The following is an 18,373-nucleotide window of genomic DNA, read 5'->3' as shown; positions in this document are numbered from 1 at the left end:
ATATCTTCCATTTTATTTCTGTTCCCACACTTTTACTGGGGACGGTGCTGGAATGAACTGTAGGCATCCTGCACACTGTATCTTTGTTGGGGGGTTGGGAGGAACAAAACCAGATTGTTTGTGTTTGCCAAAACTAAAGAGTAGTTTTCAAAAATCTGCTGTCTGAACACGTCCCTTGGTGCCAGAGTTATGTCAGTTGTCCACATTTTTTTGTCCTGCCTTCATTTCTGTACCTTGGTTGATAAGGGTTTCTTGGCTGAAACAATTGAAAGGAAACAGAATTGTCATGCATCCTTCCTTTTTCGTATTGGGCAGAAAATAAGAATTAGAGGACTGAATGGGTATTGCTGAGCAATAATCTGAGCTTTTTAATATATGTGCAAGTGTGTGAATAATAACAGTAGTAACGTGGTCAAATACTACAGGGTTACTCTTCTATACTAAATATTGGGTTATAAGGGAAAAACACAGAACCTAAGGATGATATTTTAAAAGTCTCCAGTAGATGTCAGCATATAGCAAAAAACAGTAGTGAAGCAAGATTTTTTTAATGATCTCCAAACATTAAACGCTTCCAATCCTCTCCTATTTCAAAGGTAACTCCTGATGTGATATCACAAGTGCCATATGCATCTAGTGTACCTTAACTGCAAAGCTCTACTTAGTTAAGATTTATATTTTTCCTCCAACTTGGTCTTTGTCTTCAGTTTTCTGTAACATGCTTATGCTTTACTTTTCAGGCTTTATTTATATAAATGTCTAATAATTTCTGCTGGCCCTGATAGTCGTCCTGGTTGAAACTGAAATAGAATACAACTCTTTTTTTTTTTTCTTGCTTTTTCGAGCTGCAACTTGTCAAAGAGCTACATTATGTAAATTATATAGAGGAGCTGTTTAATTACAGCTTTTAATGTGGCCTTGAATTTGAACACAAGTTTTAGGGTACAAAATCAATAATAACTTATGAGTCCAAGCCTGCTTGTGTCCTTGACACACACTCACGACAGAAATGTAAATCATGAATTAATTAATTGGCCTTACATTCATTCCCTGTTCTCTGTGTAACAAAATTGTGCTGTCTGGAGACTTCATTAAACTTAATAACTTCATTATTACAGGTTATTATTTGTTTTTTCATTGTGAGAAACATATTTGTCGTATGTGATATTTATGGTTATTTTCAATATGAGTCTTTAAGTGCTAAGGTTTTAGGCTGTAGTTTAATACTCTTAACTTAGGCTTCCAGTTGACTTAATTTGGTTTTCCTTGAGTAATTTTTTTTCCTTGAGTAACTGAAACAAATCTTGCATGCCTAAGATATATTTGAACACTCTTAAACTATACCCTTGACCTAAGCCACTTGGAAGACAAATAATTCATGTAGAGGCAGACACCAGCTGTGAAAATCTGGATACTTTATTCTCTTTTAAACCTCTTTGTAACTAACCACATGGTGTCTGTGGAGACTTTGAAATATCATGGCCTTAGGCTGTATTTTCTATTATGTAATTGTCACATATGTGCTTCTGTATGTATATCCATCAGATGCTAAAAACTCAAGACAGGTGAAACAACATATATATTATGTTATTGTTCATGAGACACTACCCCTTTTTTTCCTTTTTATTTCTTGAAAAATGTGATGATGTAATTTATCCAAGAACATTTTTAACTATCATTAAACTATCACTTAGGAGATTTTATAGCATGATACGTATAAAGCCAGATCTTTAAATTTATTTAATTGTGCTGGAACGATTCTTTGCAGATCCCTCTCATGTTAAGGAGGATAAAACACATGCTTTGATATTTCACACACAAACTAATCCAGAAGATTATGCCTTCCATAAAACCCAGCATAACAAGGGTAAGCTTTATTATCTTGCAAAACAACATGTACAATGGGTGCTTAATGAAGGCTTGGATTTTGTAGCTGAGCAGAAAATCAGAAATCGGGTTTAAACAGCAGCCTGTTCAGTGGATTGGCAGTAATTCTTTATTTATTTATTTATTTTTCATCAAACGACAAAATAGAAGAACTTTCTTTGGAACTTACCCAAGCATTTTATTCAATAAGCTACAAAAAAACAAAACAAAACAAAAAAAACCCTTCGAAGTTGTACTTTTTTTAATGTAGATTAATACAAGTACAACATTCATTGTAAAAATGTATCATTTTTCATTAACATATTTGTGAAAACTTGTATTTGCTGTTAGTCAAAGTTGCTGTAATTGTTCATTCATTAACTTATATTCAAGAAATCATTTAAAATAGGTTTTTCATTTTCAACTGTTCTGAATTATTATTATTTATTTTTGTAATAAGTGCTTTCTGGTGAAGATCAAACATCTGTGCTGATTATTTAGCTATTACTTGTTTTCAGGCACTGTTTAGAGTTATCAACTGCTGGTGGTTAGGGTAACCAGTATTTCAAAATAAACAGAATTGTTCTTTAGTGTCTCTGTTATTTCCCTATTTGAAATTGAAATATGTGTGGTTGAGTAACTTCTCACTTGTGTTGGCATAAGTAGTATGACTTCAGCTGCCATTGCTATCAGCTTTGTTTTTTTCTTTGTGATCTACCATTACATCTAAAGAGAAGGGACCTATCTATAAACAGATGTTCCTTGAGATTGAACTACTGTTGGCAGCAATGTGGGCGGTATAGAAATGACTGCATATTTTTATTTTATACATATTAATTTTCATACTCCAATACAATCCATTTCCTTGATAGATTTAAGGTCTTACATGGTAACATTAAAGATATTTTGGATTGCCTTCAGTAAACGGTTGTGCATTTTTGAACTGTGTCAGAATTTTCTTGATCAGATCACGTACCTCAGTCCACTAGGGTTTATTTGATTATGATTATCTGTGGGTAAAAGAACACAGTGAATTCTTTTTTTATACCTTTAGGAGTTTGCAGTCTACTCAGTCTGCAGAAGAATCATTTCCATGTCAGCTGTAAAAGAATAAGCTGCTAGAACCTGATGATTGCTTACCTTTTATAATCTAGCACGTTAAACTGAGGTTATTTTGTTGATGAAATAGCCCACTCTATTTTTTATTTCTCTACTTTCTAGAGAAATAACCATACACACTTCTCAAATAGTTATTGAGGCTAAGAATTTGATTGTATTTGCTTAGTCTTGTTATTTAATGTGATAAATATTTGGTGGATGTAAAAGAATTGCTGCCTTAAAACTAGTGCAAGTCTCTGAATAACATAATATATGCTCATAATTATATGATAGATCAAAATCCATTGTTGAAAAGAAAAACCTACATGAGAAGTTGTCAGGACATCATTAGCTTTAATTGTGACAGCTAATGTGTGTGGCTGTTCATTTAATAGATACAATTCCATGGTGAGTTTTATTTTCAAAAAGGTTTTAATAAGCTGTGTTTTAATAATATCAAATATATCATCTGTTTTTCAGCTGTTCTGTTTAAAAAAAAAAAGTAATTGCTATGACTCCAGATAGTTCTGTGGTTTCCCAAAAGTTACTGTCTGGTTTTGTACTGATGATAAAAGTGAAACAATGCTAGGGTTCGAAGGAATGCCAGGGCTTTTAAAACCACCATGTTTAACATTTTTGAGGTTAGTAATCCAAAAGTATTTTGAGCCTTCCCGATGTTGTATGATCTCAGATAATAAAAGCCTAAAAATGAGACTAGACTCGTCTTTGATGATTGTTATGTCTTTTAAATATAGCTATATAGTTTCTGGAGGTTATGAAAACAGCATGTGAAAAATCTTAGGTCTGTCCACTTTACAAGCTGGTTAAAAATTTAAATGAAATTAATGTTATTGCAACTCTGATGGAATGAAAAAAGGAATAATTATAGCTTAGAAATTTTTTCCCTCCAACTTCAGATAATCCAAGTGAAATAGAAACAAACAAATTCCTGAATCAAGCAGAAAAACCGACACAGAATAAAAGTAAAAACAGTCAACATTTCATTAAAAAGAATGTAGAGGTAAGCTTTAAATGGAAAATCAATAATAATTTATTAAATGTTAATGAAAAAGCAGCATATAAGCACTTATAGTGACAATTAGATTATCAGGAATATTAAAAACTAATTAGCAGTACATGAAAATTATGTTACTATTAAAAATTGTTTCTTACAGCAGAGAACTATAAGAATATAGTTTTCATATTGGATGCTCATGTTTTCAGAGTAGGCCTAATACTGCTTTTATGTATTCACTGCAGAATAAAAGTTAAATTGTTCTGTCTGTGCCTGGGCATAGCTTGTTTTGAGGACAGTTGTTTCCTAAGAATTCCTTTCTTTAAATATATTTTCTATTAAGTTATAGGTAGCTGTCCTTATGTGTAAATGAGGAATAGGTATGCTGTATTCATGCACAGCATGCATGGAACTTTCAACTTGCAGAGGCTGACTTCTGACAGAAAATAGATGCCTTGACTTAGTTTCAAGCTTTCTTTTCCCTGAAGGGAAATGTCTATAGTTTTTTGTTTGTTTTTTATTCAGCACTTGTGTCTGTATAAATGTCAAAGACTGATATAAGATTATAATTCTATTATCTGTCAGAGATCATTTGTATTATGATAAAAAAAACCCAACAAGTTGCATGTTAATTGCATCGAGTTTAAAAACATCATGTGAACTATTGGAGTTCTGGAGGTTTTATCTGTGGTTTTTCTTTTTCTATATGTAAACATTTCAGCTAGCAAAGGATTCAGGAAAACAGGTACCTATGCTTGAAGGAGAAAGGCAAAGGTTAATTGAACTCTTGAAAGATATGGAGGATGGAAGCTTATTGCAAGATCCTGAGGTATGAGAACTGAAATTTAAACTTTCTAGTTGTATTTGGCTTATTTTTACTGTAAGTCTAAATTTGATTTTTGTTTTTGTGTTACTGTCAAGAAACCAACAAAGATATGAGAGTAGAGCTGAATAAGCCCATTTGGATTGTCTGCAAATTGGAATTTTTTTTGTCTTTTAAAATTTTATTTTATTTTTTATTTTCTACTACTTGGAAGTTCTCAGACCTGAAATATGCAACAGATCTTTCAGGAAATGTTCAAAGCGGGTAGAAGGAGCCTTAGAAACACACTCAGAATATGGTCTATTTTTAATGTATAATTTGTGTGTAAGGTGCCAAGTTGCTACATCTCAGTCTGAGTGCTTAGCACTGTAGTCTCTGGTAGAGGGTTCAGCAACTGCTGCCAGGAAAAAAAAAAGCAACCGCAAAAATCTGAGAGTTTACTTGGAATATGAATTTCAGGATGCAGTAATGGGGGAAATATGTAACAGTGAAGCTTGTGTGCATTTAGAAAGATAACTGTGACTTCCAACTCAGTGTGTTTGAAAAATATACGAAGAAGCCTATAGCCTACTTAAATATTAGACATTTATATTATAACATTACTCTTCATTACTGGAAGACAGTCTTCATTGCTTACTCCTTTGAGGTAAATGTTGCAGTGGTAGAGTCGTAGGAGACCTTCCTATGTCAAATGGAAGTTATCATGAAGCTGCTAGTAAAGGAAGACAAAATTTTGTTTGAAAAATGAATCATGCTATAATCTTGCATTATTTTTCAAATATAGATGGTATTAAACATGCTAAAGATAAGCATTTTCATGGTATGATCATCCTTAATATAAATTTGATATAATACTTAAAGAAAACTGCGTTTTTATAAATAAGGAAAAATGCTAGAAAAATACTTGCTTTGTTCAAAGAAATTATATGACCTTTAAAATTTGTTTTACTTTAAATGTACGTTACTCAAAGTCTATGTACTTCGAGTACTTAACATGATACGAATTTTGTCATAGTACATAAGTGTACACTGAATCACTGCCCCTATGAAGAAAGATAGGAACTCTGTGTATAAAGAGCAACAAATTATTTAGGTTCAGTGCTTCTATTACTAAAATTCTTTTAGTAAATTCTTTTGCAGAAAAATAATAACTCATTTGCAAGACCAATGAATAGAAGCAGATGCAGTTCATCGTTTTTATTTTTTTAGTTCTGTCCATAGTTTATTCAAAGTTATTTTCTGATAAGGCCATGACACATCCAAAGGGTGCTGTTCTTTGCAAATTTTTTTACAAAACATGGTTAAAATCCACTTTTTAGAGATTATTGTTTCAGAACACTAGGTAGAGGAGTGAGCTCATGTAAGAGTCAGAATATTTAACTGGAACTACTTCATCCAGCCTCTGAGTAGGAAGGAGCTATTGGGAGATGATGGGCTTTTGATTTGTTTTTGTTTTGGTTGTTTTTCTCCTCTGTTGGAAGGGTTGGGGTTTAACAATACCATCCCTTCTGTTCTTTGAAAGAGATGATCTTTCATTTGATAACTGTCAATGTTTATAGAGGTGATAATCTTTTACAAAGGCTTCTGCTAATAAACATTGGGGCTTTCTGACTTAACAAACAGTGGTTGTTATTTGCGATTGGTTGTTTTTTAGGTGTTTATTATTTTAATGGTTGCAGAAGTTTTCTCTCAGAATAAATAGTTACCGAGTTTTCTTTTTCTTAAAGCTGGTCACAAATTAGACAGGTGTTTTTTCCAAATAGCTAGTGCAAATTCTGACCAGCAATGTATGCCCTTTTTTGTGCACAAATTCTTAAGGTGCCAAGACAAATAATGACATATATCTGCAATTTTTATCTGGCACGTGTCACTGTTCTTTGGACATGGATCTATAAAGCTTGTACTACTTGTATTCAGTTATTAAATAGATCACTACATAAGATGTTTATTGATATATATTCTTGATATAATAGACAAGAATTTGTAATTGTGGGTTAGTCTAGTAACCACTACGTCATCTCTTTAAAGAAAATAGCTCCTGAATTTACTGCCAAAGTAGAATAAAAGCAAGGATAATACTCAGCTACATGAAACCTGTCTAGTTCAGACAAGGATTTCTTCTCTGCCACATTTGAATTTTATTATGGCTGATTCATTTCTTGTGGTTGCTTTATAGCAGAAAGATCACAAGAAATTTATCAGTTAATGAGTAATCTAGTCTGCTCCAAACTAGCCCAGCATTATAGCTGTCCAACTGATGGCTGCTTTCATCTTACTTCATTATGACTTTTATGCTGGTCCAGCGACATTGGCTAAAGTAATATTTTGAAGGTTGTCAGTCAGTGTAGAGCTGGGAGTGCTGTATTAATTCTTCTGTATAGTGTAATGTAGATTAGATTGCTTTATCTGACTTGTATTAGTAAATAAGTCAAATATCCAAATAGTACTTTCTACTTAGTTAACTAAAAGTGTTTTATGGATATTTGAAGCAGGTATTCATGCTAATGCAGCTCTTAAATTGGCAGGGATATGATTTGTTTCAGATGTTATATTGTACTAAGCACCTTCTGCTGTTATAGAAACATTATTCTGGGTTAAGATGTTGGAAACATTGAGGGAACAGAAGCATATTTTCCAAGACATGCTAAATCACAGACCATCTTTAAAATATGTTTATTCTATGAGAATGTTTATGTCTGTTTTACTCTGGGGTAAAGTGGCTACTATATACTATGAGGAGGGGATGTGAGAGCAAGAGAAATAGACATTGACTGTTAGCTAAGAAGTTGCACCTGGACTTAGCTGCCTGCCTCCTGCAGAGTCATATGTGTGTTTGCACTGACTAGAGGATGGTTAACATGACACAAGTTTAGGACCTTGTTTCTGTTCGATTTTGTTTCACAGAAACAAAACTGAGGTAATTTATTACAGGTGTTTGGGTTATGCTTTCTTTTTTCTTTTTTGTATCCAGCATGATTTAGGGTAATGAGGATGGCCAGGGATGACCTCACAGTAGTGGTATTATAGTTGGGAGCTGATATTTCCTCCTTCTGTGTGGATACAGATGCTTGAATAGTCAGAGGATTATTCTAGAAGCTGAAAGAACAGATGTGAATCCTTTACAAGACAGGTGCTAAAGCACTGGAGGAAGGTGATGGTCCTTTTCTTCTTATGTTATGGTAAAGAAAGGAAATAAACAGTATATTCTCTTCTTCCCCTATCTCCCTGCCTTGTCCTTATGAGATCCTAACTGATGATTCTGTGGAATCAGGACAGAGGTGTAATTCGCTGGTGTCATTCCCAGCGAATAGTGGTTATGCAGACCCATTCCTTTGTGTGTGAGACAAGAGTAGCAGGTTGGGTGGATAACCAGTATATATGAATGTGCACTCATCTGTTTGGATTAAGAGGGCCTATGCAGCTGTCTATACTGGGAACATGCTTAGTCAGATGTTACTGCAATCAAGTGGGAGAAATTACGTAAGTCACTATCAGGAAGAGACCTCTGTTTTCGGCCTCTCACAGTGTTTCTGTGATAACCTACTGGTGTGCTGGAAGGGTGGTGGTTACTGATCTCGAAGCAGATCCTGTAGGAACTCAGATTTTCCCATGCGTGTCTTATTTTGTTCTTTGGGGATGTATTGAAAGTTTTGCATTGCATTTCATGTCTTTGGTTTGAGATTTGACTCCAGGTGATTTCTACCATAGCATCAACATATCCAAATTCAATTTTAAGATTTCTCAGGCTTTCTTTCTTCCTCTGCCCAGAGGCTGTCAAGACTTGTCTTTGGAGATCTCCAAAAGCTGCCTGGGTCTGGGCATACTGCTCTGGGTGTTGCTGCTTGAGCAGGGGTTGGGCCAAATGGAACCTGAGGTCCTTTCTCAGTTTAGTCACTCCATGTTTGTATGTTTCTTCTTGATCCCTTGTCAGATAGAAAATTACTATGCTTTTAAGTTGTAGATGCTGATTTTGTTTCTTTCTTTGACTTGCACAGTCGTCTGTTACTTCCAGTTTTGTTAGAGGATAATGGAGAGTAGTGTACTGTGTTCCACTTTACTTGGACTTCTAGATGACTTTTAGCATGTGTTGCTGTGCAGTTGATTGGGCATGTAAAATGGATATGTGACTGTGTATAAGAGGGATGTCTGTCTGCGGTTGCTGCCAGAGTTTCTTTCTGAGATGAAAATTGATGGAGGAGCTTGCAAGATACTGCTTTTCAGTGAAGTTGAGAACTTCTAGTTTTATGCCTGTTGACATGCATTTGATTGATATATTAATATCAATATACATATAGTAAATACAATAAATATATTAATATATAAATAAATCTTACTGTTTGCTGTGTAGGTAATTCTTTGTCCAGTTCCTTGGACAACTTCAGTTGTAATAAAGTATTTCTAGATTAATTAGTTTTTCTCAAACGAGGCATAATTGAATTGCCCTAGGATAATGTTTACTGACAGTTTTAGTGTAGTTTATGAGAGCTGTGCTTTTCTGCTTCAGTATTAGCCTTGACAACATGAGATTGTTTTTTTTTTGTTTTGGTTTGGTTTTGTGTGTATGTGTGTGTGTTTTCAGTCCTTAGACTGGTGTATCTACCTCTGTCGAACAACTTTATTGGTCCTTTACACTATCTTGCAAAGGTGTACACCACCTCCAAGACGTCAGTGGCATCAAAAAGTGCTGCTTACTGTAAGGGAACCAGAGAACAAGATCTATGTGTGGGGTAGGCTGTTGTGAACTCTTATTCCTTAAAAAAGGAGCTGAATCTCCTGTGTTCAACACATACACAGCCTACAGAAAGGGAGGAATCTGTTCATGGATGGAAGCTGTGATAGGCATGGCATAGCATAGCATAGCATAGCATGAAACTTCTTTGAAGGTTTAACAAACTTGGATGAGATGATATACAGTGAGGTGCATCATTAAGGTAAAGGGGTTAGCTATCCAAAATGCTTCTGTTGTATGTAAAGAGAACTTGATCAAAAGAGTTGTATAACCTTCAAAAAAAAAAATGGGTGGGGAACTTGAGAAGCTGTCTGATCACTCAGTGGCTGCTGGTCTGGAGACAAGGCATCTGCCTGTAAGCACTTTTATTTCAGGGATTCGAAGTGGCTAGCCAGTAAGGACATGGGTTTTGGACTTATTCTTATAAAAGTATATTAACTGCAGAAATCTGTTTGGGTTAAATCAAAACTTCCTTTTTTTATTTTATTTTATTTTTATTTTTGCTATTGCATTCTAACAATGCATGTGGATGAGTGTGCTTTCTAAAAGTAAAATGTAACAAACATCATTAAGTCCACTTAAGTTGATGCTTAGCTGTATTTTAAAATAAAAAAAAATGTATACTTCTAAGTGCTAGGTCTGCTTTAGGATGTACTTGGTACATGAATGCTGGACAAGTTCAGCTATATGCTGAGATAGATGAGAACTTGCATGTTGTTCATTAGTTTATTCAAAAAATAAATACACTTGATATGTAACTGCTTTTAAAGTCTGTTTCCTTTGGGAATGAGGATTAAATATTTTCTGTATCTTTCAGCAGGAGGATGTATGTGTCTGGCTAGCACCAGGAGAAGGGTACACACCTGAACCGATGGAATTTCATCACCTAAATGAGATAGACATGAAGCTTCAAATACTACTGTCTAATGGAGATTCTTCTGCAATTTCTAGCTCTTGCTCAAATCCTCCAAGCCAAATTTATCAGGTATGTTACAGAAAAGAGCTTTAAACAAGGAATTTGATATGCAAAAATTGATATTTCAGATATTTCAATCTGCAAAATGGTCTCAGCATTTTGGTCATCATGATAGCGTATTATCTATGATAATTATCTTTGGGTATTAGAATTTGGTTTCTTCTTATCTCATGATTCCAGAAGTGAACTGGAAGATAAAACAGTGTTAAAGCCTGTAGAACATGGATTGAGATCTGTCTTTTTTTTTTTTTTAAGGATTTTTTTGTCTTTTTCTCTTTTCATCAGTAATAAGAAGCAGTGAAGTCTCAGCCTTGAGAAATGTTTGCTTGAATTTTGTACATCAAAGACCAAATTTTCCAGTGCCCTAGGAGTCTTGTCCATGTTGTACGATAGGGGAAGTAACTACATAAAATACCATAAATCCTGCTTTTACTTATTTGCACAAAACTTATTCACTTTATTAAAATGTACAGTTCATGGCCAGAACAAACAAAAATGTAATAACATTTTATTGCCAGCTTTGTATTGACTTACTTCTGGACTTTATTTTGGTTTTATTTGATGTGAAGTAATATTTTATATTGCTGTAAGTTCCAGAGGAGCCACAATTTGAAGCTGATCGTTTACCTCCTCGCGTTTAATATGTGAAACGGCAGCTCCCTCTAGTGGTTAATCACTCGGCAAATTTAGTTGTTACCTGCGCTGTTGCTTAAGGACCTGAACTCGACAAAGATGGCTGATCTTGGGCTTATTAAGAGGCACCACCTTGAAAGTGGTGATACTGCCTGTGATAATGAGCTCTTTGTTTGGGAATCAACACAGTTTGTTTGGTTTGAATGATTGTTACTGCATTCTTTTAAGGTCAGAACTCTGAAGTACTTGAATAGAAATTTGCATTTATGTATATACTTGTTGAAAACAGTAATACATTAATTCTGATATTATTCAAAAAAGTAACAACAACAACAAAAAAAGACAGTTGATTTTTTAAATGACCCATATGTAGGAAAAAGCAGTTATCCTTCAACTTTGTTTTGCAGAAAGCTTTTTATATACTGTAGAACTGGGAAACAGAACTGTTTGTCTTTTTGTTGTTCAGATAAACTACAACATGTGAGACATTTCAGTGAGTTACCAAAGAACAGAACTACTTATAGGTGGCTTTATAAGTTTGAGATAAACAGAATAAGCTTAAGTTGAAGTGGATAGGAAGCTTTAGCTATTTAAAACTGGGTTTAGGAGGATGCTAATAGCATCCAAAACAGCAGCATGCAGTTGTCTAATTCCCTAAGTGTCATGATTTCATGCCTTTCCAGCTAACACCAAAATTCCTTATACACCTGTATTGCTGCTTTTCTGCACCTTCAGAGCTGTTGCTCTTGTGAGAGAACTGGGTGCCTGGTGGGTACCATAGTTGCATTGCCAATCTTGCATTAGAGAATTCAATGCTGAGTTCTTCATGATGCCTAATTTCATAGGTGCAGTCTGATTGTATCTGGCTCTGTGACATGACTGGGCTTGTACATATTTAATGTTTTCAAAGGTAAGTGGAGGAGAAAATAGCTGTGTCAACTTTCAGAAACCTGGCTGCTTACTGTGGAAACTTTGTACTGGATCTAACTTTTAGTTCAACATTCTTGATTGTGATTATTTGTACCTTGATACAATCACTTCAGTACATATATGGAACAATGAGAGCAGGTCCAGTTCTGGATTTGCTTGTGTGAATTCATTCTAAACATCTTTTGTTTCCAAGTCCCTTAAACAGTTGCTTGTTCAAAAAGCAGGAAACAACATGCTTCAGTAGCTGAAAAATTAGCAACTATTTGAATCTAGAAAGCTTTATGTCAAAATGTATATTTTTTACATGTTCTAAGCTCATTACTGCTCACGGTCTTCTGAAACAGCCATGATGATCACAGTTGATGTCCTCTAATATTGTTATAAACTAGAAGTTTTCACCATTTTTTTAAAAAACAACTTTTAATCTTAAAGCATCAGTTCTGATATCTGAAAGTAGGTGGGCCATGGAGAAAAACCAGAATTCTTTGTAGTGAATATCTTTTGGAGGCTGATGAAGGGCAAACTATCTGTGGTATCCATAGTATCCATTATTATGCTAACTCTTCTCTTGAACGTGGCATTTTTGTCTTATTTTGCAGCTGTCCAGATGTCATCTAGATAGTTACATTATCTTTTATATATGTTATCTTGAAGATAAAGTGCATTTCTGTTTAGATTTCTGCTCTTCTTTTTAAAAAAAAAAAAAAAAAAAAAAAACGAACAATCAAAAAAAAAACCCACAAAAAAAAAAAAAAAAAAAAAAAACCTTCAGCTGGACCTGTATCAGTGTCTTTTTCATCACTGATTTGTTATCTTTTTCTACTTTCAGTAATTCTGAAAACTTTTTCTGAACATGTCTAGAGTTGTTACAGGAAATAATTCTGATTTGTAAAGTGGAGAACATCATTCTTCTATAAGTCTATGCTGAAATTCCTTCTGATTTCCATGAGGTGGAATTTTCATCTGCTGTAGTTGAGTATAATGCACTAGTGATGGGGAATATTGGAAAAAAAAAATAATGCATAACCATCTGCTTATGTTTTTGTTTAGAATTTCAGCAGTAATTTAAATGAAAATAGCATGAGTTGCTTATCGCAAAGAAGCACATTCTTTTCTTCCAATAATTTCATTAGTATAACTTTCCAAGAGCAAGCAGTCACCATTGGCTCAAAGGGGGGGAAGCTTCCTGCTGGTTATAGATAGATGCATTGGCAGGATATAGGAAGTATTCTCCAACTCTGAAACCTTTAACAACTGGATTCAATTATTGTACATTACCATAGCTTAGCTGTTGGAGAGAAGCATACAGATTCATCTTTTTGTGCAATCAGACCAGCTGGATTCAGAATGCTTTTCCATGACTAATGTTTCTTTTACATGGAAATGTTTCTCATCACAACTTAATTTCTCTCTGAAAAGTTTCTTTGTTTTGGTGCCAACTTAATTAAAAATTTTAAAAATGCTTTTGTCTTACTCACTGTTTTTTGGAAGAACAAATTAAATTGAATATAATCCTAGAAGAGACAGGAAAATGGTAGGATGAAAGAACATGAAGTGTAAGATTGTGTATGATGAATACAGTTACCAACTTGAACAACTGGAAAACTTCCTGAAAATAAAATGAAACAGAGGCTGTGATTTAAGAAACAATATCTATTCATTCTTACCTTATGAAGATAATTACTTGCATGTTGTTCGCTATCTTGAGTTCTTTCATATCCAATTGGCTTTGTTTTGTTAGAGAAATAAATCTATTGTTCAATTACAGCGCAAAACTTTAGTTAACAGTTTGAATAATTACTCAGAAGAATGGAAGATTCTGAACTCATGCTGATATTTTCATTAATGAACTGCTGTATAGCCTGCACTCCATGCCTCCTCTTCTTTGGAACAGATGACTTTTAAAGCTCTCTTTCATTAGGTGTCTGTTTTCTTTTGGTTTTAATTTTAAGAATTTTGTAAAAAAAAAAAAAAAAAAGCAAAACATAATCTTAGTTACTTCAAATACTGGATATTTCTGTTTACATTACAGTCATTACAGCTTTAGAAGTTGCTATGTGTAATACTTTTATTTTCTACATCATCTTAGTTGGTTTATAGACCTTAATATCTAATGAAGAAAAACAAAATTTTTGAAGCATTTGAAACATTGACAGTGAAATATTTCTCGTGGACTGCCTTTCATTCAAATATCTTCAGAAAAAAAGATAAAAAATGAGTGAGTGGAGAAAAGCTGTATTAACTTGGCTTGAGCAGTGTGAGTTCTAATCAGTTACTACTCAGTGATGAAATAAACAAGACTGTAAGAACTCCTTCTGTGGAAGCAGTGGTTTACCCTCCACAGTGTATGATATGAGCTGATTAGGAACAAGTATGAAAAGAATACAGAGTGAAACAGAAAAAAAAATCACTACACTACTGTACAAATCTTGTGTTACCATGTAGCTTGATAGTTGCTCCCTGAGGTCTTCAGATCTCGTAACCAGATTAGAAGAAATAGAAATCTCATTACCAGAATATTAGAAGTGTGGACTTGTATCTATACAAGGACAGTCTTAGCAACATTCTTCAGTTTGGAAAAATGTGTAAGAGGAAGCATGATTCAAGTATGCAAAATGATGCTTGTCAGAGAATAAACACTAACAGCTTTTTACCATCTCATCCAATGCAAGAACTGGTAGAATCAAATGAAACCAGGAAGTGGCAGATTCAAACTGAAATGTGTTTATAGCAACTGTGACTCTGCCAGAAGCCATTGTGGATGCAAAAACATACATCGTTCAAAATGCACGTGAACACATTTATAGAACAAAGGTCTTTCAAAGACTGCTGTGTCAAAATGCAGTTGTGGAAGTAGATCCACGAGCTACAATTGATTTAGTCTGGGGTAGAACACTGAGAAATAGGCTCTATTTCTATTCCATTCTGTACATATCCCTTGTAAGGATCTCCTTGCTGGATGTTAATGGAGGCTAATGTTGGAAACAGCCTTTCTTATACTCTTGGTTTGTTACAAATTTTTTTTCTGAAGACTTAATCAAGATTGCTGTAAAAAAATACTATTTGTTATTAACAGAGGCTTACTTTTCAATGACGAAAATGCTATAACAACTGCAGTTTCAGAAAGAAATTCAATGAAAATGTTCTCAAAGCTCTCGTTTCAAGAATTTAGAATAATTTATAGTTAATTTTACGTTGTCAATTTGTGCCATCCCCTGTCTTTCCTTCCCATGGAAAGATGTATTAGTGATGTATTTTCTTCAACTGCATTTTATAGATTTTTTACTCTTACCTTTAAAGAGTAAGACATTTCAGGAAAATATTGCAAGGCTTTCCAGCTTCATGTTTTCCTCTAGTTATTATCTTCCATTCTCTACCCCCAATGGTTTCAAGAATTATTTCACTCATATTAAAATCCCTGGAAGAATAAAGTCATACAAAAGCAGTCTATCTTACTAGAGGAAGATTGGGTGTTTGTTTTGGTCTCCTTTGCTGACGTTGTGTTTATATTGCAGTTATAAAGATCCTATCCTTGGTTCATTTATTAGTTAACACAAGTTTAAATAAGTCCACTGTTTTATTTACTGTTCTTCCCTGTAGTTTTCTTAAAACAGGGCGTGTTTAATGATCTTTCGCTATACTTAGAAGCCAAACTTTATAAACAGTCAGTATTAACAAATTTTGGCTTTAGGTGCTCTGCATTAAACATAAACTTAATTTAGATAAATTCTAGTCACTATTAGATTCTGCCGCTTATATCTATGTCCGTTGGAAGAAAAATCTCGGACTGTGTTACAACCAACTGTTGCTGATTGCAAACATAAATATTTGAAGATTGCACTGTGTTAAGTTTATTTTCAGGCACAGTGGTTTAAATCTGAGAGCTCATAGCTGTTTGGTTTTTTTTTTTTTGGATGTTCAGAAAAATTGTTTTCAAATACTTTTGAAATACAATTTTTTTCATATGTTGCAGTTGAGAAACTGCAGTGATGAATTTCCTTTCCAATTAGACACACTTTCTGCATTGTTTTCCTTGTGTGTGTTTATTAAACTGCTGTTTTTCATAAATGATTACTTATGTCCCTTTGGATTGAATTGACCAACAGGTTTTTTATAATTATGATTCAAATTATTTGGATTCTTATATAGGATCTGCAACAGAAAGCCCTGCTTTTTTTTCAACTTCAGTGTAACTTTGCCATTTGTTTTTGGCAAATATTTGTCATTTTCAATAATCTAAATTCAGTTCTGTTCTTGCATGTAATAATACTTCATTGAACTATGAATGTGTTCAGCATTGATATTGCAAAATTTGATTCAAAACTACTGTAGGATATGAGAATGTGTACCCAAGAGTATAATGACAGTTGTGCATCTAAATTGCACTTGAACAGAGGTATTTTTTTTAATTTACTGTGATGTCCAGAAAACCAGGCCTACAGTCATTCCAGTTCTAATTCTTTCATTCTCTTCTGAGAGTTGTCAGCAGTGGTGTAATTCTGGTCGCATAATAATTGGCAGGGAGTGAGCTTCTGAACCTCTGTTTCTCAGTGCATTTTTATGGTTCTAATAGAATTTAAGAATCAAAGAAATTCCTCTTGGAGTGTGACAAAGATTTCTTACTGAAGTAAGTCCAGCCTAGTGTTTAGCTATTGAATTTGAAAATATGCTTAATAAAAATTATACATTTGCCAGATTTGAATCTAACATGTTATTCTAAAGATTTTAATGTTTTCCTCGTGTAAATCAAAAGGATGTTCTTCAAGCTTTGAAGGAATAAAAAGTCATGTGTTTAATTTCTGCCTATCCTTCTTTTTATCAGGAGTCTCTGGTTCATGCAAACAGAAGCCTAGAAGTAGTTCCAGGTGAAAAGGTTCTACGAGACAATAAGGAATATCGTGATCAACAAAACCGTCTGAAAGAAATAGATTGTCAGCTGAAATCTTTAGAGAGAAATTTTGTAAGTCTCCTTCATTTGTCATTTTTTTCTTTTTTCTTTTTTTCTACTTCTTCACTTTGAAAACTTTGAACTTTATCACACCTCGCACCTTTGCAACGAAATCTAATTCTGAAACCTTTTGTAAATTCCTGAAAGGAATTTTTAAGGATTTTATAGTTTTTAAGGATTTTACAGTTCAGTATTTGTTGGAGGACCAAGTCTGGTAAAAATACTGTGTGATATAGTTCTACTGGATTCATTTAGTGTATTTTTGTGCTTAATTTTCATTTGATGCACAGACTTCTTAAAAGCAAAAGCCATTAAAATATGAGCATTCAAGGAGAATGGTGGTAAAAAAAATACTCTTTTAAGACAAATACATCTAATCTCTGTTTCTACTTCAAGTGAAAGTGAATATGGTGCATACAACTTAAAATTCATGAGGGTCCTATTATTAACCTCTTAGGCTGAAGTAAACTAAGTCTTAGAGTCAAAATTGACAAGTCCAAACTTGCGGAACTACGTGCCTTACTTAAATAGTATATTACGATTCTTTTCCTTTCAATGAGTATTATTTATTACATTACTCAAGTTACAGTAAAGAAATACAACTAAAAAAATCTAGTCACAGTGAAACCTCTAAGTCTTGATTTTATTGTTTTATTTTAGTTCTCTTTGGTGCACTCTTTGTAAGTGTGCTGTTTAATTTGTGCTGTTTAATCTTAAAGAGCTATAAAACAGTTTGTACAGAAAATAACTAGGGAGAAAATATATAACATATTCAAAGCTAAATGAAGTCCTAAGGTGGTATTGTTGTTGTTTGGTCTGAAAACCAATGTTAGCATTTGCATATACGTTGGATCCCTCATAGGTCTTTTTACGAGCAGAGAATGAAGGTCTCCAAGTCTTTTTTTTATTTTGATTTTTTTATTTTAATATATAAACCTTTGTGCAAAACTTTGAAGGCTTGCCTTACTGACGTGGGATCTTTAATGAAACCAGTGAAAGCTCAAAAAAACCTTACTGTATTACCCAATTTTTGGCCACTAGTGGCAGCTCATTGTACATGTGTGCTTTCAAGTTGACTAAAGTTCATCTTTAGTGTTATGCTTCTGCTTAGACATAAGATGGCTTTTTTTTTTTTTTTAATCTTTTCCTCTCCAAAGAAGGTGCTATGTGGGGAAGACACACTAGTTCAGCAGTGTATGAGAAACCAAAGTGATGTGAAAGCTAGCATGGATAGAATAATAGAATGGCTTGGATTGGAAGGAACTCCAAGGATCAAGTTCCAGCTCTCCTGCCACAGACAGGGCCCCATCCAACCTGGTCTTAAACGCCTCCAGGGATGGAGCATCCACAACCTC

At 34.0% G+C, this 18,373-nt stretch overlaps 1 protein-coding gene across 1 annotated transcript in view; it reads left to right on the top strand.

Moving 5' to 3' along the window:
• FSIP1 (fibrous sheath interacting protein 1) overlaps nucleotides 1-18,373 on the top strand; it is a 67,212-nt gene that overhangs the window by 10,066 nt on the left and 38,773 nt on the right. Inside the window, exons 10-14 of the mRNA XM_065755583.1 lie at nucleotides 1,769-1,867; nucleotides 3,882-3,985; nucleotides 4,701-4,808; nucleotides 10,352-10,516; nucleotides 16,893-17,030. Of these exons, the coding sequence (XP_065611655.1) occupies nucleotides 1,769-1,867; nucleotides 3,882-3,985; nucleotides 4,701-4,808; nucleotides 10,352-10,516; nucleotides 16,893-17,030 (614 nt within the window). The remainder of the gene's footprint in view (nucleotides 1-1,768; nucleotides 1,868-3,881; nucleotides 3,986-4,700; nucleotides 4,809-10,351; nucleotides 10,517-16,892; nucleotides 17,031-18,373) is intronic.

Source organism: Cyrtonyx montezumae, unplaced genomic scaffold (genome assembly GCF_038088225.1).
Source record: "Cyrtonyx montezumae isolate F1298 unplaced genomic scaffold, pur_monq_1.0 scaffold_10, whole genome shotgun sequence".
NCBI classification, from domain to species: domain Eukaryota; kingdom Metazoa; phylum Chordata; class Aves; order Galliformes; family Odontophoridae; genus Cyrtonyx; species Cyrtonyx montezumae.
The sequence above is the reverse complement of the archived record's forward strand: the minus strand, read 5'-3'. Positions and strand labels throughout refer to the sequence as shown.